The sequence below is a fragment of the Narcine bancroftii genome, chromosome 12 (assembly GCF_036971445.1).
Source record: "Narcine bancroftii isolate sNarBan1 chromosome 12, sNarBan1.hap1, whole genome shotgun sequence".
In the NCBI taxonomy this organism is placed as follows: domain Eukaryota; kingdom Metazoa; phylum Chordata; class Chondrichthyes; order Torpediniformes; family Narcinidae; genus Narcine; species Narcine bancroftii.
The window spans coordinates 79,068,276-79,091,028 of NC_091480.1; the positions used below are offsets into that span (position 1 = coordinate 79,068,276).

The 22,753-nt window shown below is 39.4% G+C and overlaps 2 protein-coding genes across 2 annotated transcripts in view; both read left to right on the forward strand.

Moving 5' to 3' along the window:
• Positions 1-9,026, forward strand: part of LOC138747626 (importin subunit beta-1) — a 34,119-nt gene extending 25,093 nt beyond the window's left edge. Inside the window, exons 14-22 of the mRNA XM_069907026.1 lie at positions 291-362; positions 1,915-2,059; positions 3,504-3,586; positions 4,663-4,770; positions 4,969-5,112; positions 5,412-5,517; positions 5,604-5,718; positions 6,142-6,303; positions 7,098-9,026. Coding sequence (XP_069763127.1) covers positions 291-362; positions 1,915-2,059; positions 3,504-3,586; positions 4,663-4,770; positions 4,969-5,112; positions 5,412-5,517; positions 5,604-5,718; positions 6,142-6,303; position 7,098 — 936 coding nt within the window. The 3' untranslated portion in view covers positions 7,099-9,026. The remainder of the gene's footprint in view (positions 1-290; positions 363-1,914; positions 2,060-3,503; positions 3,587-4,662; positions 4,771-4,968; positions 5,113-5,411; positions 5,518-5,603; positions 5,719-6,141; positions 6,304-7,097) is intronic.
• A 2,719-nt stretch (positions 9,027-11,745) lies between these two features.
• Positions 11,746-22,753, forward strand: part of LOC138747134 (calcium-binding and coiled-coil domain-containing protein 1) — a 31,650-nt gene continuing 20,642 nt past the window's right edge. Inside the window, exons 1-5 of the mRNA XM_069906089.1 lie at positions 11,746-12,067; positions 16,308-16,398; positions 19,979-20,099; positions 20,324-20,487; positions 21,512-21,562. Coding sequence (XP_069762190.1) covers positions 12,048-12,067; positions 16,308-16,398; positions 19,979-20,099; positions 20,324-20,487; positions 21,512-21,562 — 447 coding nt within the window. The 5' untranslated portion in view covers positions 11,746-12,047. The remainder of the gene's footprint in view (positions 12,068-16,307; positions 16,399-19,978; positions 20,100-20,323; positions 20,488-21,511; positions 21,563-22,753) is intronic.

Consider the following 22,753-nt stretch of genomic DNA (forward strand, 5'->3'; position numbering starts at 1 on the left):
AATTCTACATTCTGCTGTTTAACAATAAAATTCTCCTGTGCTCCAGAATGCTGTAATGCTAGATATCAGTACTCAGTGCAACTTCAGAACGTAGATGATCATGGTGTTCCCAAGACCAGCATGTATTATTACCCTCTCACTGACTTGAAATTGATGGACAACCGTTTAAGCTCAATCCAGAAATATTTCCACATTGGGATGGGATGTGACTGATGATAAACTACCTCATGATAAGCCCCTCTCCCCATACCTTGAAGTTTGATCAAGTGTTTTAATGTTTTTTTTTCCAGTCTCATATTCAAAGTACCTCAGACAGAATTCAGTATAACGATCTTCAGTCTCTCTTATGTGCTACCTTACAGGTAACTATTCTCTTGTATAATTCTAGTCTTTGTGTATGTATTATTTGCTACCATCTTGTGCTTCAGCTTACTGTGGTTGGAATTTTGATACCAAATAGAGTACATCTGTCTTCAATGTTACATTTTTGTGCAATATAATGATTCACCTATACTGCATCATTTATTTAGAATATGGAAGAAAATGCATGTAGAAAGAAAAATTATCAAATACCAAAAAATGTATTGACACAATCCACTAATCCCTTTTACAATAGACAATCTATTTTTATAGAGAATGGGAGAGAAAAGGAATCAAGAGAGTAGAAAATTGTCTTTTGGGAAATAATTTATAAACATTTGAACAGCTGAAGAATAAATAAGAAATAATTCACGGTACAATGTTTGCTTACCATCAATTGAAAGCTTATTTAAAGGATAAATTGGGAAACAGATTGAGACTACCAGAAGGAAGCATTTTTGAATATATAATTACAGATACAATGATAATTAAAAGATTTTTATAAACGGGTACATTAAACTCCAATGAAAGAAAATGATGAAATAAGGTACGAAACTGGGAAAAAGAATTAAACAAAGATAAAGAATAACACCTGGGAAGAGCCATGTCCAAGAACTATGAAGAATACAATAAATACAAGACTACGTATGATACAATATAATTGGTTATACATACATACATACATATATATCATGCAATTTGAGCATGCACAAAAGTGAATACTTTCTGGGAAGAGCTTTGTCAGACATTAAGCAAAATTACAAAAAAACAATATACCAAAAAAATCCAGAAATCTTTCTTTTAAATAATATAAGAGGTAAAGAACTAGGTCTCAAATTGGATAAAGCCCAAAAAAGATTCATTGTGATAGCCCTAGCAGTAGGAAAAAAATGTATAATGACTACTTAGAAAATGGAAAAGAGTCTGAAAATACAACAATGGTACGTGGAAATGAATAAATGTATTTCATTGGAAAAGGTTATGTATAATTTAAAAGACAAATATATATTGTTCGAACAAATTTGAGAAACATATATGAAACATTTTTAAAAAATGCTGGCTTTGGACCTCCATATCCTAAAGAGATCAGAAAATAAGCATGTTTAAGAGTTATTGTGCAAAAATAGACGACACAACTTTCTCAATTTTTTGTATTTCTTTCGTGTAAGATGTTGTTTTCTTGTATTTAATATCAGTTTTAGAGGGGGTGGGAAGGAGGGTAGGGAGGGAGAAAAGAGAAAATGTCACTTGAAACATTTGTACATATGGTTGTTGATATGGTTCATAGTGTGATAACTAAAGAGTGACATTTTTTAATTCTCTGCTGAAAAGATGTAGAATATCATTGCAAGTCAGAACTTAAATCATGAAATTGCAGAATAATTTGGTATTTTCTTAATTTTGCAACTTTGAACACAATCTCTGATGACAAGTTCATGCACCACTCAGAAACATGATGGTGATTGTGACTTTCTGATTCATTGTGAAATTGTTTCATTTTAATTAGTAATGCTGCCATTTCCTTTTTATTAAGTTTTTTTTTCTGGTCCTTAGAATGTTCTAAGGAAGGTCCAGCATCAGGATGCACTGCAGATTTCTGATGTGGTAATGGCATCGTTACTAAGAATGTTCCAGAGCACTGCTGGCTCTGGGGGTGTGCAGGAAGATGCCCTCATGGCTGTAAGCACACTTGTTGAAGGTATGCCTTATTTAAAGGAGTGAAGAAGGAATATCGGTGTTCAGATTTCAACATTCAGTCATTTAGATTTAGGTCTGTTAAATAACGATTCTTTATAGTTAAAGGTTTCCAACTATAAAGTTAAATCCATAAAATCAAGAGTTTTTTCTGCATTGTTCTAGGCATTACTGCAGCCATGCCCTGCCTTTCCCTTTTATCAACATGTTTATTCTGTGGCTGAGTCTAAATGTCTTCTGTGTGTGTTGGGGCAGACTTGAATATACTGTAATCTGCTCCACCCACATCTTGATCATTAACATAAATGGTGATAGACTAGGTGCAGTCTACAAATTCTTTATTTCCAGCCTAAAAAGATCTAATTTGACCCTCTCAGATCACTTCAAATAAAGGTTGCTTGGGTATATGTTAGAGGCTCTTGCTGTTTGTTTTGATATTATTTGCCAGTTAAGTTTCTCCTTATCTTTTTAGTCCTCTGCTCAGAGTTCCTGATAAGATCCTAGACTGCTTATGCACCACGAGCAACTCCCACTTTGCTCAATTTTTGGTTTAATATTTTCCTTGACCTACAAGTGAGTAACTACTGTTACCCACCATATAATTCATCTCTGTGGCCTAAATTTATTGAGCTTCTTAGATATCTATCACTGCTCATATTGACGTTTTTTAGTTGGCTTTCCTAATCCACTCCAGATTGTCTTTTGTCACCTGGTCATATAGTTACTGGGCTTACTCCCAACTTTTCCTTGTATTATTCACTCACCAGGTCTGTTGAAAGATTATATTTTCAGCCATTTCCACTGAGATGTAAAGGGACCCATTTTGCCTTTTCATTGCTTGGTTTAATTTCATTGCCTAGAAATGTCTTAATAGTAGGTCTGTCCCCACATGTTCAATTCCCACAAATAGAGATTATCTTGTCACTCAGTCGTGGCTCCCTCCTTACAGCAAATGTATCTCACTTCCTTTGATTCTTTTAAAATATGTGGATGCAGTCCATATTGACTTCTTAAAACATTGGTTTGAGGGGGAAAGATTTTGAGCATTATCCATGTTCGTGTGGAGGAAACATTAACTATTGTGTCCACACAATAAGTTGCCTTGCAGCTTGTGACCAAGATAAAATTCTGTCCCCTGCTGACTTTGCAGTGTGGATGTTTTCCATATTTGAATTTTCCCTCTTCTGTAGTTTCTTACCCATATCCCAAAGGCATATCGGTTGAGGTTAATTGACCTACTCTTAAAGGGTCCCTAGAGTGGATGCAAACCAAGAGAATCTTCTAATGCAATGTGTGAGAGGGGAGGTGGAGAAAGTAATTTGATTTCAATAAATGTTACTGACATCCTATTCATGGGGAGCAAATAAAGTGCTCCAATGCCTTTTAGATTTTTGAAAAAGATTGGTGCTGCTTTACACATGAACTTTGATTTTTTTTTCTTCTTCTAGTGCTGGGTTCAGAGTTTTTGAAGTACATGGATGCCTTTAAGCCATATCTAGGGATTGGACTGAAGAATTATGCAGAGTATCAGGTAGGAATTTGTTTTTTTTATTAGTGATAGGATCTTTAGGTTACAATCTTAAGTGGGTCTTATAAGTGATGCTTTTTAGTTTTTTAAATCAACAGCTTGAAATTTTCACACTTTCTAATTTTAAGCTTGAAATTGAAAAATTTGCTGTACAAACAGTCCATTTAGCCGATGCTATTCATATTTCAATTGAAGCATCTGTCTCATCAGCATAATCACTTATTCTCTTTGCATTTGTCTAACTTTCCATTGAATGTTTCCACTACTCTTGATATTTGCCCATTCTCATGTCCTCTTCTAATTTTAGAATATTGTTTGCTCTTTCAAAGCCCTTTACTATTTTGTCCCTAAAACTTCTTCCATCAAATTTAAACATTTTTGTTTCCAGATTTTAAAATTACAAACAGCAGTGGTCCAAGTATCGATTTTGATGAACATCAGTGCCTGACACCATTATTCATTTTTTATCATTGCCAATTGCATGGGTCTCAAACTACTTGGGGATCTTCTATACCAACAGAGATTTTTTACATTGGCCAGTTCTGACTACTTCCTTCCAGCATGTAATATCTGCTATCTCTTCCCATTTTTCAACTCTGCATTTTGTTACTCATCTCATTATCAATATCGTCTGTCACTTCCATAATTACCAATGAAATTAATGATTTTAAAATATTAGTGTAAATTATGGATTCTAGCACTGCTATTGGATTAATTTTAAAAATATAAATATTCTCTGAAGTTGGTGAATCTCTGGAATTCTCTGCTCAGGAGGTTGGTAGAGGAAAGATCATTAGAAATATTTGTGGTGGAGATAAATATTCAAATAATTAAGGAATTGATGGGAGCGGGCACTGAAATTTAAGACCGTTTAGGTGGACATGTTGAATGGTGAGACAGGCTTTCGGGGCTTGGGGCAATTCTGTTCTAGAATGTCAGCAAAGCTAGCAGGTAATTTCATTACTTAGAAAATCCGTCAAGGTGGAAAAGAGTTTCAGTTGATAAGGTGAGCAATTATTGAATAGGATTTGGCAGTTATTAGCTGAGTGTTTTGAAACTCATGGTTATGTTTGTTGAAGGTTTGTCTTGCAGCTGTAGGCCTGGTTGGTGACTTGTGTAGAGCACTGCAATCTAACATGCTGCCTTTCTGCGATGAAATGATGCAACTCCTATTGGAGAATCTGGGGGTGAGTTTACACTTTAAATCTTCTACATTCCTCCTAATTTCATATGGTTAAAACATGACTCTTTTTGCATTGTCAAAATGCTATCTACAAATGACTAACTTTAACTGAAGGCTACTGTTGTAATGCTTAGTTTTGAGTATGACTTAAAAATGATTTTGAATTGGACAATGATAGTTATATCTCCCATTTAAATTCCAGAATGAAAATGTTCATCGATCTGTTAAGCCACAGATTTTATCTGTGTTTGGAGATATTGCCCTTGCCATTGCAGGAGAATTTAAGAAATATCTGGATATTGTCCTGGACACCCTTCAGCAAGCTTCCCAAGCCCAGGTTGACAAAGTAAGTAAGGCTTGAGCATTTTAATCCTATTTTACTAATGCTATTTGAAAACTATAGAAGTGTTTAATTGAACGTTAAATAGTTGGCAGTTTAAGAAATTATCTTTTCCAGATCAATTTGGAACTTAAAAATTATTCATCTAGAAAGTCATTGTATACTGGGTGAACTATTGAAAAGACAAATTTTGCATCTATTATGCAAGGTGCACCTTGTTCCTGTGTTCTTTTTCTTTTCTAAATTGCTGACGCTTTATTGCGTGTCTTTCTGGTCAAGTTAAAATTCTCAAATTTATTGTTTAGACAGATTATGATATGGTGGATTACCTGAATGATCTAAGAGAAGGTTGTCTGGAGGCATATACTGGCATTATTCAGGGTCTGAAGGGTGACCAAGAGAATGTACATCGTAAGTTTAATCTTATGGTATGATTACATCTCTAATTAAATTCAAATGTTAACTTTCATCAACTTTATAAATTTTCCTCCTTGCAGCTGATGTCATGTTGGTACAACCAAGAGTAGAATTCATTCTTTCCTTTATTGATCACATTGCACGAGATGATGATCATACAGATGGAGTCGTAGCTTGTGCTGCAGGATTGATAGGGTAAGTGCGCTTGGGGTAAGGAAATGTATGATTTATTTCAACCTAACCAGTGACTATTCTATATTATTTCTGGAGATGCTGGAAGCAAGAACAAAAATTATTTGAGGAACTCTGGTCAGGCAAAGGAATAGTCAAAGCCTTGCATGGTTCTTGATTCAGTCACAACCTGGATGTTAGCCATTTCACAAATGCTGGCTCAACAACCAGTTCCTCCAGCTGTTTTCACACTTTCTAATTTTACACTATGCTCTGAATATAAAATGTTTTTGTTGGTCAATTTTAAAAGACAAATTACAGATGGCTCTGGCAATTTTCTGAAGGAATTTAAATATGTATATATAATATATATATCTTTCTAAGACAAATAACTGCTTTAAGTAGGTTTTATAAGATCAGAATTGATATTGGTTTACACTTTTTTAGAGATTTGTGTACAGCATTTGGGAAGGATGTACTGAAACTAGTTGAAGCCAGGCCTATGATTCATGAACTTTTGACTGAAGGAAGACGATCAAAGACAAACAAAACTAAAACTTTGGCCACATGGGCTACAAAAGAACTTAGAAAACTGAAAAATCAAGCTTGGTAAGAATGTTAAGTACTTCTATTTAAAATGGTAGAATGTAGTTTGAAGGTGGGTGGTTTATAAATTGCTACAATGAAAAGTATCCTATAACTTATCAAAATGAGTTCTGGTATGGTTTGGGGAGCATGATTCCATCTCGTGGAGAAAAAATGAATCAAGGATGTAGCTCACAGTATCTAAATATAGATTTTTCATAGCAGAAGTATGGTTGGTTTTGAGGTTCAAGAAATCAAATAAAATGGAACTAATGGAAAATGGGAATAGCTGCAAGAACTAGTTCGTTTTCAGATGTGAAACTTAATCAACAAGAGTATAGTGTAATTCAAAATGGTGGTCAGGTCTGCGTCCAATTTGCTGTAGGGAGTGTTGTAGCCTTCTGAGCATAATGGCTTGGAGACGTTCAAGATTGTTCACTTTTATTCTGAATTGGATTGCTAGGTTATATAATGAACCATTTTAATGAATGTGATGTGCAGGAAAATTACTTGATTCATTATAGCGGTATTTGTATTATCTGTTGAAAGTGGTGCTTTCAAATTTGGGGGGGGGGTGGGGGGAAGAGTTGAAAAGATCATTAGGAATGGGATAAATACATTGAAATATTGTGGGTTGAAGGGACTTTGAAGATTGCAGGGGAAGATGGCTTGGTTTATGTGGTTAGGTCAGCTGAGCCACAGTTTATCACAATTTGCCTGTCCTGGTGGAATTACTGCAAGGATGTTAAATTGGATGGTTTGACAACTATAAATGGGTTTTGATATCTTTGGTCAATTCCAGTTCTGTTCTCCTACAGATTTCTGACAGCAATGGGATAAGGAAGACACCTGAGACCCCACTGGAATTCTCAAATCTTTGGAACAGAAGTGAGGAGTGTGCAAGGATGTTGAATGTTTGAGAATGTGCGAATGAGTGAGTGAGGTTTGCATCACACCGCCTGATCCAGCAGTATCCAGGACTGAACGCCGAAACAAAGGCCAATGTAACCTGCAACAAGAATGAGAAGTCCCCTTCTGTCAAACAACGGGAGTGTTTTAAGAAAATAAATTCCTAAAGGATTATGAACAAAGCTGCTGGGAGGAAAATTGGATCCTCAGCCTGGCTGATGTAATCATACTACATGGAAATTCATGCATGCAGAGGTTGAGGTTCTTGGTCAGGGATGAGTGTGTGTGAGTGAAAAAGCATACACTTTCTCTACTTCAGATTCATTTCAATTTACTTAAAATGGTTAGCATTTGCATTAAAGAGTTGAATCTACTGAAGCAGCACAAAAAGAATTGAATGAGAGTTACTCTTATTGGGAAACACTGATGAATGCTCAGAGCTTCCTTGTGCGAAGCTTTCAGTTAGTCTTCAGCCGAATTTAAGGAGATGGTATCCCCTTTTTAAATAGCTTGCATTGGCTATATTTTAAACCATTGAATCGGATCCATGCAACATGCCATTTAACCTATTCCAACTATTTTTGAAAATATCCATATAGTTTCTCTAAAATACAACAGATTTTGTATAGACCTTTAGAAAAGGTGGCCTATTTTTAGCAGTTTTACTGCCATTTGCTTTGGGAAAAATAGATGCATTGTGTTCTACGAGAAGGCTGGGATAGATGAAATGGTGTGTTTAGGTGTTCTTTTTCCATACCTCTAAATTCAGTGCATGTAGGCTAACAAAGGGATTGTGGTCAAGCAAATGTGGTGAATGGAGACAAATAATTTAAATTTGGTGTGATTAGTTAGGATTAACCTTCCATCTTATCACCAATGTCACACCACCGTCCTTGCCAGCCAGATATTTTTGAATTGATGGTTATTTGGCCACAGTTAGGCTGAGGGCTTGTCGCTTTTTCTTCACATCATGAAGGATACTATCTCTTTAAAGAAAAAAGCCTTTCTTTCCCCTGTGTTAAAGAGAAATAAAACTGTGAAACGTATAAATGATGCAGAGGGATTTGAAAAGGTTAAAGAAATCAAAATGGAAATGCATCATGCCCTAATCTGCCGGATAGCACTTTGGAATCCCTTTCCCCTCCACAGTTTGTACTGTAGCAGCTGAAACAACAGAGTGCCAAAGATTTATTAATTGTATTCAGGTCGTGCTTAGGATTTCTAAAGAGCTTGGAGGAAAAACAAATCAAATTTCATATTGAAAGTAGGCATATAAAATGTCATTCAAACTGCTTAGTGATCTAAATGCTTTTATTTGATTAGGAAAATAAAAAGGAAAAATTTGTGGTATTAATGTCTCGCTGCACCTGGTATCAGACATAACTAAACCGGACACAATTGTAAACAAAATGGCATATTTTTTCCAACTAAGTCTGAATTTTAAAAAGTGTCAAAACATTCCCCAGCACAACTTGTACTTGGTCTTGCATTATGTGATTTCTGAAATAAGTACTTGTTCCACACAATGTAATCCAACTGAAACAGGGTATTGGACATGTGCCTTAGTGTCAGAGGTTAATGCAATTTGGTGGAGTTATTCATACCACTTCAGTGTAGGCTGAGAAGAGAGGCACCATGTATTTACACTGGCAAAAGGGTGTTTTATCCAGTTAATAATTGCGTACTGGGAAAGGTCTGGGCCTTTTCATGCCTTTATTTTGTACTTTGGAGATCGTACTGATGGGGAATTCTGATCATTCCTCAGTGCTACCTGTTGCTGTCCTGTGGGCTTTCAGCTGTAGAAAACAGGATAATAAAGTACACTGAGAAATAGTAAATATTTGTGTCTTTATTTAAATGTATTGTATTTAAAATCTTGTATTTCAAGTTGTACTTTCTATATACAGTGTGAAAATAATTGCTAGATCAATTGTTTCTTTAATAGACCTGTACCCGTGCTTCCAGGTAAGTGTTTTTAAACCTCAAAACCTTTTCTACTAGAGCTGCTGAAACAGCTGTAATTGCTTACACAATTTTGGATAAAAATACTGCAATTTTTGTAAATATTGAAGTTGGTGTTTCTCATCAGCAAAACATCAAATTTGCTCTCAGATACTTTGGAGAGGGGAAGTAAAGAATTGAGGGAAACCAGTCTGAAATGGGTCGTAAAACTGGCTTGCATCAGTTACGTCTCAGTACCTGGGAGATTAACTCTTAAAGGGAGAGCAGTTTGTTACTAGAGTTGAGGTGGATGTGGGAATGGTGGGATGCTGATCAGAAGATCATCCTTGTCCACTGGCATTTGACCTTGGCTTTGGTTGAGATGAACATTGGGTCAGATGTTTAGACAGTTATATGGGTAGAAATAGTTTAGAGGGATAGAGGCCAAACTGGCAGATGTGACTAGTTAGGTGGACATTGTGGTTAGCATAGACGATTTGAGTTGTGTGTGGTATGTCACTAGCATGATACAAGTTGAAAGGGTGACCAAATTTATAGTAAGTAATATTGATTATCTGGGACTTTGTCCAGAATCAGTAGTTTCCTTGCCTCTTTCCCAGCTGAGGTTGGAATTGGAAATGCTCCTTATTCAAGGTCACAAGCTAAAATAGCAGACCAATCAAGTCTGCTGTGCAATCAAATTGAGCTTATCCATCCACCCACTCCCTGCTTTCTCCCCATCACCCTTCATGCCCTGACTAATCAAATACCTGTCAATTTCTGCCTTAAATACACCCATCCGCCTCACTTCTACAGCCACCTGTGGCAACCAGTTCCACAGACTCAAGACCCTCTGACTAAAGAAATGTTTCTGCATTTATGTTTTAAATTGAGTCTTTAGCTTAATTCTGCAATCTTGTCTTATAACTCCCTAAATGGGAAACATCCTTGGCACATTACTCTGTCCATTCATCATGCCTGAGGTACTCCTTCATCTACTCTTGACTACGTTCCAAGAGATGACAATCATTCCTCATCTACGAACCCTGGTATCATTGTAAATTTCTGAACCCTCTCCAACACCAGCACATATTTTCTCAAATATGGTGCCTAATAATGTATCCAGTACTCTAAAGCACTGGTGAGACCTTACATCAGAGTCTCAACATTATATCCCTGCTCTTGAATGCTATCCCTCTAGAGATTAATGCCAACATTGCACTCACTTTCTTCACCGCCCTTTAGGGTATCCCTCTGCACCTCAGAAGTTTGAATTTTCTCCAAATAATAGTCTGTATGGCCATGCACTTTAGTAGAATAAATAAATGCACTTTCCAACATGTATTTCATTTGCCACCTCTGCCCATTCTAATCTATCCATTTCTGAAGCCTTTTGGTACCCTCAACACCTATTTGGGTATCATCTACAAATTTAGACAGCTATCTATTCCATCATCCAGATTATTTGTATTAATATAAAAAGAAGCAGCCCAAATACTGGCCCTGTGTAACACCACTAATAGCCAACCAGAATAGGATCCCTTTATTCCCCAACCAGCCATGTATCATTCTGGTATTCCATGGGTTCACTCAACATCTTGTTTAGCAGCCTGATGTGTGGCACTTTGTCAAAGGCCTCTTGAAGTCCAAATTCATACCATCCACTGCATCTTCCCTGTCTATCTTGTGAACTCTTCAAAAGAAAATGAATAGTTTTGTTGGGCATGATTTACCTTCAAGGAAACTATGCTGATTTGGGTCTATCGCTTCATGCATCTACAGATATTCTGTAATAGCCTCCCTGACCATTGACTCAACAGCTTCACAATCACTGACATCAGGCTAATGGGTCTATAATTTCTGCTGCCTCGCTTCCTTCTTAAACAGTGGAGTTACATTTGCGACCCTCCACAATAGTGACTACCTCCTTCAGGACACGAGAGTGCATTCCATCTGTTCCAGAAGACTTATCCACCCTTGGATTATTTAGCTTCCCAAGTACCTACTCATGATCTTTACTGCACTAACTTCCCTGCTGAGAGAGCCATGTGAGTCCATTATGCTACTAATGTCTTCCACAGTGACATCCAAAATTTTCATTCTATTTATTTTAAATCCTTTCTGATAAGATTAGCTAACCTTTTGCATCGCTTCCTTCCTAATCTCATTTTTAGTTGTCTTCTACAAGTTTTTAAAAAATATTCCAGTCCTCTAGCTTCCCACTTTTACTTTTGCCTTTAACTTCCCTCGTCTCATGTTTCCGTTCACAATCCTCCAGCCATTGCTGATCTACATTCATGTTGATTAAAATCCCCCATCATTATCGTCGCTACCTTTCTGACACGCCTATTTCATCTCATAAAAGAGTTTTTAAAAAGTTTTTTTCCGAGGCAGCAGGAAAAGTAAGTGTGGTCTGGGCTGCGTTCGCTACTCCACCTATTGCAGAAGGCGTATGTTTTTGGACATGCAGCGGGGAAAGTTTGGTCAGCGCATTTTAACTGAGTTGACGCGGGGGAAGTAATTCTTTTTCGTTTAAAAAGTAGATGTATTTTTTTTTAAACTCCGAGAGAAGTTTACTTTATATAGCAAATAACTAACGTTTCGGGCTCAAGCTATTTACGCTGTTTAGCCTCCCGAGTTTCCCAGCATGGTGTTTGTGCTTCATTCACGGTGTGCACACTTTCAGCTTTTACTACCATTCTTTAAATTACTAGGTTTGATGATGCGGGGAATCAGACGTAATTGGGATCATTCTGATTCGGAGCATTTTGTAGCGTTGCGTCCTCGCTTTGGAAATGAGCCACGACAACGACCAAGAGGACTTCCTCGAGCTGACATCACGGTGAGGTCACTCAGGCAGCAGCCAATGGTGAGCGGTCTTTCTCGCGGGAGCTACAGTTTGAACGGCCGGCGGAGCGATGGAGGATGTGGCGATTGGGTGAGTGGGGCAAGCCGTGCGTATCTTTCCCCCGCTTCCGAGATCAGGCGGGGCCCCGGCGGAGAGCTGCCCGCTGAACCGCCCCTCCAGAGGTTCTGCACACTCCGGGGCTCCTGTTTAAAACAACCAAGTTGCGTTGGGCCCCGTTCGACCCAACACAGACACTCGGCGGCTCAGGCAATGTTAATGGAAGGGGGAGGTTTGGCCTGGTGGGAAATAGGTGAAGTCGGTTTGAGTTGTGGATCGCACAAAGAGGGGTATATTTGATGAGTTAAGGGGGCAGTGGATGAAAGCTGACAAGTAAAGAATTTAAAATCTGGGAAACGGCAGGAAACCTAGGTCAAGTTATGCTAATAGAGAGAGAACCAAGGGATGACTAACAGCAACAATGGCTATTTTAGACAGAGAAAGGAGTTAAACAATTCTGTACCCATCAGGAAAGAGGTAGAGGTGCCACAAGACTCACCACCAGGTTCAGGACCAGCTGCTACCCCTCCACCCTCAGACACCTCAACAACAGACGGCTACTTCGCACTTTTTGTTTACTGAATATTCATTTTTGTGTATTGCACAATTTGTTTAAATTTCTCTTGTATACATCTCTTTTTCTTGAGTACAATTTGCAGCTGGAGAGGAGTAGAAATTCTGCCTGGCCTGCAGGAAAAAGAATCACAGGGTTGTATGTAATGTCATGCATGTACCATGACACTAAATCTGAACTTGGTATTGTATCTGACAGGTTTAGGTTGATATTGAGCTTTATTGTAACAGTGCAGGAAACTAGAGATCAACGTCAAAGTTAAAATGCAGGCAACAGCAAGCTCTGCGGTACCCCTGTGGACTGACTAAAGCACTCACCAAACTTGTCTTTAAAGGAGAGCATCATGTGAATGCCAAATGTAGTATACTTGATTGGAAGAAGTGAAAACACATTGTTATTTCACCTCAAAAGATTGTTTGGGGCCCTGGGTGGTAGGACTGGGAGTCAGAGAGATATCGCTGGGAAATGGGACCTTCAGCCCAGCAGCTCTATGGCAATCATCGTGCACCTAGTTTTTGTTTCCATTTATCATTTTATTCTCCCCTTCCCATTGACTCACCCCTCTGCACTCATCCTCAAGTCATTTACAATGGCCAATGTAACTAGATTGCCTGGGAAAGTGCCAGATGAAAGGGGTGGTTAGTGTGGATGGAAGAGCAAACAAGAGAATTGCGAAGAGGATGGTCCTTGCCAAATGTTGGGGAGGCAGCAATGATGTGCCGTGGTGGAATCTTGTTGAAGGTGGAGGTAATTGCAAAGGATGGACTTGAATGTGAAAGCTGTAGAGTGATAGATGAAGACCAGGGGAACTCTATCCTTGCTCTGGCATGGAGGAGAATGGTTGAGAGCAGAGTTGATGGAAATGGATGAAATGTGGTCAAGAGCTCTGGCAACGATGTCAGAGGGAAGTTCAAGAAGGAAGGTATTTCAGAGGGTTTCACCATTGGTTCAAATGCAGTGGCGATTGGGAGCTCAAGAGCTGTGAGGTAATGTTGCAGTTCTATAAAACTGATTAGACCACACTTTGAATAGTGTGTTTCAAGAAGTTGTAGAAGCTTTGGAAAGGGAGCAGAAGAGATTTACTGGAATGTGGCCTAGATTGGAGAAGTATCTTACTAGAGGTCTACAAGATTATGTGAAGCAGAGATAGGGTGGACAGCCACCGCTTTTACCTACCCCTGAATACCAAAGGTGAGGGGAGGCAAGTTTAGAGGGGAGAGTAGTGGGTGCCTGCAATACATTGCCAGGGGTGGTGGTGGTGGAGGGCTACTACAATAAGGAAATTTAAAAGACTCTTAGACAGGCACATGAATGCAAAAACAAAATAGAGGGGTATGAATAGGGAAAGTTTAGATTGTGAGTAGGTTTATATAGATCGGCACAACATCATGGGCAAATGGGCTTCTTCTGTGCTGCAGAGTTCCATATTCAACTTGATTTCACCTTCACCTCCAGAATCAACTTGCTGAACCTCCTCTGCCCCTTCTTCAAGGCTAATATTTCCTTTCTCAATTAAGGAGACTAGAATTACACATCGTACTTGAGGTACGGCCTCCACCAGTACCATTACTGTTGCGGCGGGACCTCACTGCTTTTAAATTTAATCCCTCTGATAATGAAAGCTAACATCCCATTTGTTGCATTGATTACCTGTTATATCTGCAAATAACCTTTTGTGATTCATGCACAAGCCATGTATCTCTGCACAACAGTATACTGCAGTCTTTCACTATTTAAATAATAATTTGGTCTATTTTCCCCCCAAAGTGGATGACATCATATTTACCAACATTGTTCTCCACCTGCCAATCTCTTGTCCACTCACTTAACCAATCTGTATCTCACTGCAGACTCCCCATATCTTGTATACATTTCTCTTTTTCATTCAATTTTGTGTCATCGGCAAACTTAGATGAATTGCACCTGGTGCCCTCTCCAATTCATTTATGTGAACAATTGTGAGCTTGTCACCAATCCCTGCAGTACTCACCACTGTCAACCAAAGAAACATCCATTTATTCCCAACTGTCAGCCTTCTATAGTTAACCTATCTACAATCTGTGCTAGTACATTACCCCCAACTCCATGCATTCCTGTCTTGTGCAGGTCTTTTATGCAGTACCTTGTCTAATGCCTTCCAGAAATCCAAGTATGCAACATAGATCTCGATCCACAGTGCTTGTTATATCCTCAAAGAATTCCTTTTTTTTTTAAGCACCTTCCTGAATCCATGCTGCATCTGCTTGATGGAGCAATTTCTATCTGGAGGCTACTGGCCATCATCCTAAAAATGTTATACAGGAGCACGATGGAAAGTGTCCTGGCTGGCTGCATCATAGGGTGATATAGTAGATGCAAAGCATCAGAGGGTTATTAAAACTGTTGAGCAGGTCACTGGGTCTCCCTTCCCTCTATCGACAATATCTACAGGAGCGGTGCTTAAAGAGGGTTCAGCGTATCAGTAAGGACACTTACCATCCGGCCCACAGTGTCTTTGAGATGCCTCCTTTAAGGAAGAGGTACAGAAGCATAAAACCAGGTCTGGCAGGTTGGGAAACAAGCAGTGACACTGTTGAACAACCATTAGGGTGGCACGATTGACATAGCAGTTAGCACAACACCTATAGGGACTGGGGTTTGAATCTAAGGAGTTTGTAAGTTCTCCCGTGACTGCGTAGGTTTTCCCTGGGGGCTCTGGGTTCCTCGTACTTTTTGAAACATACCAGGGTGTAGGTTATTTGGGTGTAAATTGGGTGGCATGGACTCATGGGCTGAAATGGCCTGTTTTGGTGCTGTGTGTCTAAATGAAATTAAACCCTGTTCTTTCTGTCTTTATTTATTTATGGATCACTATGTGCACACGTCATTTGTGTGTAGGGTGTACAGTGTGTGTTCACCATGGTCTGGAGATGTGTTCTTTTGTCAGGTTGTATATGTGCCATCAGATAACAATTAACTTCAACTTGGATGTCTCATTGTTTCTTCCTTGAGAACCAGACATGTTCCTGACTACAGGCGTTAAGCTAACTGGCTTATAAGATGTGCCCTTTTCATGCAAGTTTTGTTTTTGAAACAACTAAAATGTTGAATAGAAGTAGACTGAAATGAAAAATATTGCTGCCAAAATACTCAACAGGACATATTGTTGGAGGAAGAAACAGAGGGCCTTTCATAGAAGTGAAGGAGAGATGGATAAAATTTAGTGCCAACAATTTAAGGAGGGGTGGCAAGAACAAAATTGAAGTTCTGTGAATGGAAGAATTTAAAATAAGTGATGCCAGTCAAAACCCAGTGGTAAAGAATAATATTGAATGATCGTCTTGAACAAATATCAGGGAAAAGTCCATTATAAACTTGATTAGTTGAATTTGGAAGGTAAAAATGCCTTGGTTGAAAGATAAGATGGTTTATTAAATACATCAAATTTCTTTGGAACATTGATGAGGGTTCACAGCATGCCTAAGATCCACCCCAGGGAATAGCTGTTGACCATTGAGTAATCCAGGTAAATAATTTGAAAGTATAAATAGCAAGTATCAAATAATGACTGAATTGTGTGTCCTCTGGTTTACAAGGATTAAGAAGTGATTTACAAATGAGAATGTTTGGAATCGATAGTAAACTATGTACATTTCCAAAATGGTGTTATTTTCACCAGCTGCATTAACAGAGAAACTGCTAACCTTCTTCAAATTTCAGGCTACTGAAGGAGGTAGAAGCTGCAAAAAATATCCACAAAGAGGAGGAATGGGTAACAGAGGAAGGCCCTGCTGTCGTTCAACATACAATTGTGAGTATTGCATGAAATTTCCATGGTCTCAAGTCTGAATACAAGGTTGAAGACCGATCTGATGGGACAGGTAGACAGAAATAGGAATGTAAAAGTATCTGTGGACCGATTGCCATTCCAGATATGTCTGTGGTTATGGTGACAAAGTTGTCCTCTGGGATAGACGTGGGAAATTTAGCTAGCTGATGATCCTAACTGGGAAGAACACATGAAATGTTTGAGACCCTTCTTGTACTCTGTACCCACAGTACCCCTTTCTCTGGGTGAGAACCTGATTGATTCTCTTTTGGCATGAGAGACATTGACTTGGGCAAGATGGTACCTGGGCTCCAAGCAAGAGGAAGGCATTAAATAGGAGAGGTGGGGAAGAGAGTCATTGAAACTTCTCTTTCCTGAGGCAAATGCACCTTCACAGATGGCAGCCCCCTCAATGAAAGCCAGCCCGTTCTACCCCTTGCTGATCATTTGACTTTTGTAAACTGCTTAAATTTGGAAGCACCATCACCTCAGGATTTAACCATTTCGTCCCACAGCTGAAAGAACAGAAAATTCTGGAAAGGTTATGCAATGGAAGCTGTTGGCCACTCATCAGAACTAGAAGTTAGCATTAAGAGTCTTGAAACAAATATAACCGGGGGGAGGATTGAGAGAAAATGAACAACAAAGATGGCAAATCATGAGGCTTTTGCAGGGATGGAAGGCAGGGCTATGAAAATGAGGGGTGATGTGCGACTTGACTGGTACAGGGAGGGGTGCTGTATTGGCGGCATTGGCTTTTCTGGTAAAACATTATGAACTTAGATTTATTGTCAGAGTGCATGCATAACATCACATACAACCCTGAGATTCTTTTCTCTGCAAGTGTAGCAGAATGATCACTTATTGATAGTACAAAAAGGAAACTGTAAACTGGATATACATATAAACAAACAAAGAACTGTAAACAGATAATGAATGTACAAATACAGAGAGAGAAAAAGAATCAATAGTGCACAGATAAGTGTAAAGGTTAAAACCTTGTGTTTTTGATTCTTAGTTAGTTTTGTGCCTGTCTCTTTAAGAAAACTATTATTTGTACTGTTGCCATAATGACTATGATGTAATATATCATATCTGTCCAGGATAACAGCTTGCTATGTCATTCTACACACGAGATTAAGCATGAGAAATTTTGTATCTCTTTAAGCTTTTGTATCTTGAAATACCTTTTGTATCTCTATATTTCTCTTTGTATCTTTATTCAGTAAATACTTTGTTATTCATTGTTATGAAAGTCTTGTGGCAAAGCTATGCAAAATGTTTATCAGTTCTATCAACAAATTAAAACTGTATAAAATAACAGCCACAAAGTTTGATTTATTGGATTAAACATCAAAATTTGGGATATCGCAGCTCATTGGAAGATGGTGCTCTGAAATTAGGATATATTAAAATAAGGAAAGTGTCGTCTATATTTTGATTCAAAGAAAAGTTTAATTGTGAACTTTGTTTGGAAGGAAGGATCGTAAAATTTGTCTAAAAGCATTAACAACATGATTTAAAGCCAAGAGATATCCACGCTGTAACAATACAATATTCCAGAAGTGAGAGAACCTGTCTGTGAATTGCACCGTTTGAAATTGAGCCAAAGACTGGCCAGACAGCCAGCGTCCTTGATAAAGATAAGCCACAGCTCTGGTAGCAGAATTGGCAGGAAGCCCGGAAGGTGTTCTTGTAAACATAAACATTTAAGATAAGAAAGCTTGTGTGCAGAACCACAAATAAAGGGACCAAGTAAGATACAAAATTCCAGCAGGAATCAGAGAAGCCAGGGCAGAGGCCAGGTTGCAGTGTGAAGAACCCAAGATGGATAAGAAGTCTCGTCAGGCTAAAGACCTCGAGCAAACAGATCCTTTCAAAGAACTGTTTGATTGTGAGTTGAGCCAGCAAGGCAGACCAACAATGTTTAACAGGAGGTTGGAGCCAGTAGCCAAAGAAGAAGCGGCTTCAACTCGCAAGCAAGAAGAAGACTCTGTCAAGGCATTGCAGGCCTCAATAACTGGCTTAACGGTTAGTGGAACTGGAACAGATGAAGGTATGTTGCAAAGTCCCATTGATGCTGTACCAGAAGATAGAGACTCAATCAGCAGTATCTGAAATTCAGATGTGAATCCTGATGATGGTATTTCCAAGGCTATAAGTGCAGAAAGATCTTCAAAGGCATCTAGTGCAAGTACAACTTTGTGTGCTTCAAGCATATCATCTATGCATGCGAAGACGCAAGCAGACTTGGCTACTGTCTCTGCACAACAACAGTGGTTGGAAAAAAATATAGGCTTTAGAGCAGGGGTTCCCAGCCTTTTTGTTCCTCTGTACCCCTTGGGCATTTTTATAGGTTCCTGTGTACCCCTAAAAATTAAGGATTAAAAAAAAAAATGACTGTACAATTTGACTGCAGATTACAACACCATGTATTGTACAGTAGTGGTTATTCTCTCAGACCCAATGATTGAGGATGGAGATCTTGTCGCTGAGAAGGACTTCGCCGTCTGAGCTGCGCAAAGGGCGAGGGGCCGTACACAGCCTTAGTGTCTCATAAAAACCCCTGAAGTCGCCAATGTCAGCGCTAAGCTGGGTTCGTTTGTAAGGCTAGTCTACCACTCATTTTGGATCTCCCGGAGTTTGCGCTGAAGATGGCTGCATGCGAGACGGAAGGCTCATTTTTTTCTCTGGCCAGGAAGGCTTTGCAAGGTGACCCTGGTGGGCAGCTCGCTTCTTTGCCAGCAGCTCCTGGATTTCCTGGTTGTTTTCGTCAAACCAGTCCTTGTTTTTCCTGGAGGAGAAGCCCAGTACCTCTTCATTGGATTGCAGTATGGCCATTTTCAGCTGATCCCAGAGGGTTTCAGGAGACGTGTCCGTGAGACAGTTTGCATCCTCGAGCTTTGCTTGGAGGTTTGCCTGGAAGTTTCCTCTCACTTTGTCTGACTTTTGAACATCACATTGAAAGTGATACTAAAAACGCTAAAGATCGTCTTTATTACTTGGAGCAGTATACTGGAGGACAGGTGAAGGAGTTAGTCAAAACTTGCCAATATATGAATCTAGAACAAGGTTTTAAAAGGGCAAAAGAATTATTGCAACATCATTATGGCAATAAACATAAAATCGCAAGGGCCCACATAGACAAGATTCTTTCTTGGTCAGCAATAAAGTCAGAGGAGACAAAGGCTTTACATGCATATGCACTCTTTCTGAGAGGATGTTGTAATGCAATGGGAAGTAGTGTACTCTGATTGAGTTTGTCGTTGAGGACTCTGATGGTGGAGGGGTAGCAGCTGTCCTTGAACCTGGTAGTGCGGATTTGTGGCACTTATACCTCTTTCCTGATGGCAGCAGCGAGAACAGGGCATGTGCTGGGTGGTGTGGATCCTTGATGATTGCTGCTGCTCTACAACATCAATATTCCCTGTAGATGTTCTCGATGCTGGGGAGGGTTTTGCCTGTTTTTACTCCAGCTTCTTTGTCAGCATTGCTCATTAATCAACACAGATGCAATTTTTTAAAAAATAACTAATATGGCCCACAATCTTTGGTGTTTTAGGGTTTTCGGAGGAAACAGAAGATGATGTTTCGGCAGATGAAACAGTGTGCTTTGTTGTTGGATCTGGTGAAAAACAGTGACGTCAATGCAATTCAAGAAGTAACCCAGCAGGAGGATATCCGTGAGTTTCATGTCTAAGGAATTCTGGGGTTGAAGGGGCAAGGAAATGTCTCTGGGAGTCCACCTTTGGGGTTCCAGTCAAGGTTCTAGAACTTACTTCAACTGCCAAGTGTGAATTATCACGTGACCTGATGTGAGGCCCACCTGATGGAGAGGGCATTCTGCATTTTTGGCATTAGACCCTTTAAAAGCTGGTGCATTTATAAAGTGACTTCATTTCCTTAGAGTTGAAAATCAACAAAATAAGGCAGAGGTGGAAAAGCTTGAAATCAGAATGCCAGGTGCAGGAAGAGGAACTGCAAAACATGTCCGCAATCATGGAGAAATTCCAAGCTCTGGAGGCCAAGCAGCAGACTCTGAGGAATGCTGTCCAGTTATACAAAGCAAAGGTAATTGGATGCTGATTGTACAGGTGCTGCGGGTTTTTGCAGTTCCACGTGGTTCACTGTGTTGCCTCTAAATCTGACTTCAAGTTCCCATTTCTGGAGACTAGAACATAACACACAAATTGATGTTCTGGGTGCAGCACAGAGAGAATGTCACATCATGAAAGAGAGAGCACTGAGACGTTCCATCTTTCTAAATTAAATATCAGTCGGACATAAACATTCCCACATCACTACTTCAAAGACATTCCCTCTACTCTATTTGGACCCTTGCCAGCTTCAATTTGAAATAATAGAATCAGGCGGATGTGCTACTTGTAAAAGTTTGGTTGGAAACTCTTCTTGGATTATTGCAGTTGCTTCATTTTTAAAAAAAAAAACGTATCTCATTGGTGCAAGCTGTTTTGAGATGTCCTCAGATCATGCAAAGAACCACCCTCTGTGTTATGTTCCTTTCCCTTGATGGCATCATGGAAGGTCAGATTACTTTTTGCTATTGCAATAACTTCTGTTTGTCTTGAGCTTTAAAAATAAACTATTCCAGAAGATTCTGGAATGGGTAATAACGTTTGGCACAGAAAAACTAGGAGAGCCTGATGAAAATGTGAGTTTTAGGGACCTATCCCAAGTAGAGAAGTGCAAGTTTGGGCTCCAGGCAGAACCACCAGTGCATGAGAGGTCAGAATTGAGAAGCATTTAATTCAGATAGAGTTTGCAGAGAAAGAAAAGGCTAAGGTGTAGGAGGGATGGGGCATTTAATGTTGAGGCTTTGCCAGGCTGAGGGTCCAGAGCCCTGGAAGGTATCAGTCACAGTTTGGAGGCTGTTCAATTTTGGGCCTTCAAATCACAGCCTTCTGATACAATGTGTAAACGTTGCCACTAGTAAGTGCTGGAAAAAGACGGTGCATTTGCTCAGAAATTGGCAACCAACGTAGCCATGCTGAGAAACACCTGCCCAGTTCGGTTTCTGACTCGTGTCCAGCTTCCAAAAAACTATTCATTGATTTCATAATCTTTCTTTAAATAGAAACAACAGCTTGAAGAGGCTGCTCAACAGAAGAGGTTAAAGCTTAAAGAGGTATGTCTGTAGACGTTTGCAACAGTCATGACTGCCAAGTTAGAGACACGGGAGGCAATGAAGGGTTCTGGCCCGAAACTTCAACCATCCTTTTTCTCTCACTGATGCTACTCGACTTCCAGCAGATTGTGTTTAATATCTGTCAATTTCCATGACATTGACCAGTTGGGTTATGTTCCATCAGTTTTGGTGTTAATTTTGTGTAGTGTTTTATATTGACGTCAGTTTAGCATAATTCAGGGATTATAAAAGATTGAATCTCACGCTCTGGGTTGCTTGCTACTTCACAGCAACCCGTTGGCGATTATCACCATATGCTCCTCTCTTATTCTTTGGATCATGGTGGATCTTGCTCTAGTCTATACAGAGTCAGACTGGTGCAGAACAGACACTGGCCCTTCAGCCCACCGAGTCCATGAGACATAGCAGCAAAAAATAGGCCATTCAGCCCATCAAGTCTGTCCTACCATTTTCCTATTCAGTCCCACTGCCCAGCCTTCTCCCCATAACCTTTGATGCCCTGACTAATCAACCTCTGCCTTAAATACATTCAATGACATGGCCTCCTCAACTGACTGTGGCATCAAATTCCACAGATTTACCACTCTCGAGCTAAAGAAATTTCTCTGCATTTCTATTCTAAGCAGACACCCTTCAAACTTGAAGTTGTGCTCTCTTGTCCCAGACTCTCCCACCACGAGACATAACCTTTCTGCATCTAGTCCTTCCATGCCTTTCATCATTCAAAATGTTTCAACAAGATCTCCCCTCATTCTCCTAAATTCTAACAAGTACAGGCCCAGAGCTGTTAAACACTTCCCCTATGATAACCCTTTAATTCCTGGATCATCCTTGTGAACCTCCTTTGAACCCTCTCTGACATCAGCACATCCTTTCTTAAATTAGGAGCCAAAACTACTTACAATACTCCAAGTGAGTTCTCACCAGTGCCTTATACAGCCTCACCATCACATCCCTGCTCTTATATTCTATTCCTCTTGAATGAATGCCAGCATTGCATTTGCCTTCTTCACCATCGACTCAACTTGCAAGTTTACCTTCAGAGTATCCTGCTTGAGGACTCCCAGGTCCCTTTGCATCTGAGAATTTTAAATTTATCTGCATATATAAATTGTCTTCCCATTTACTTTTTCTACCAAAATGCATGACTGTAAACTTTCCGACAATGTA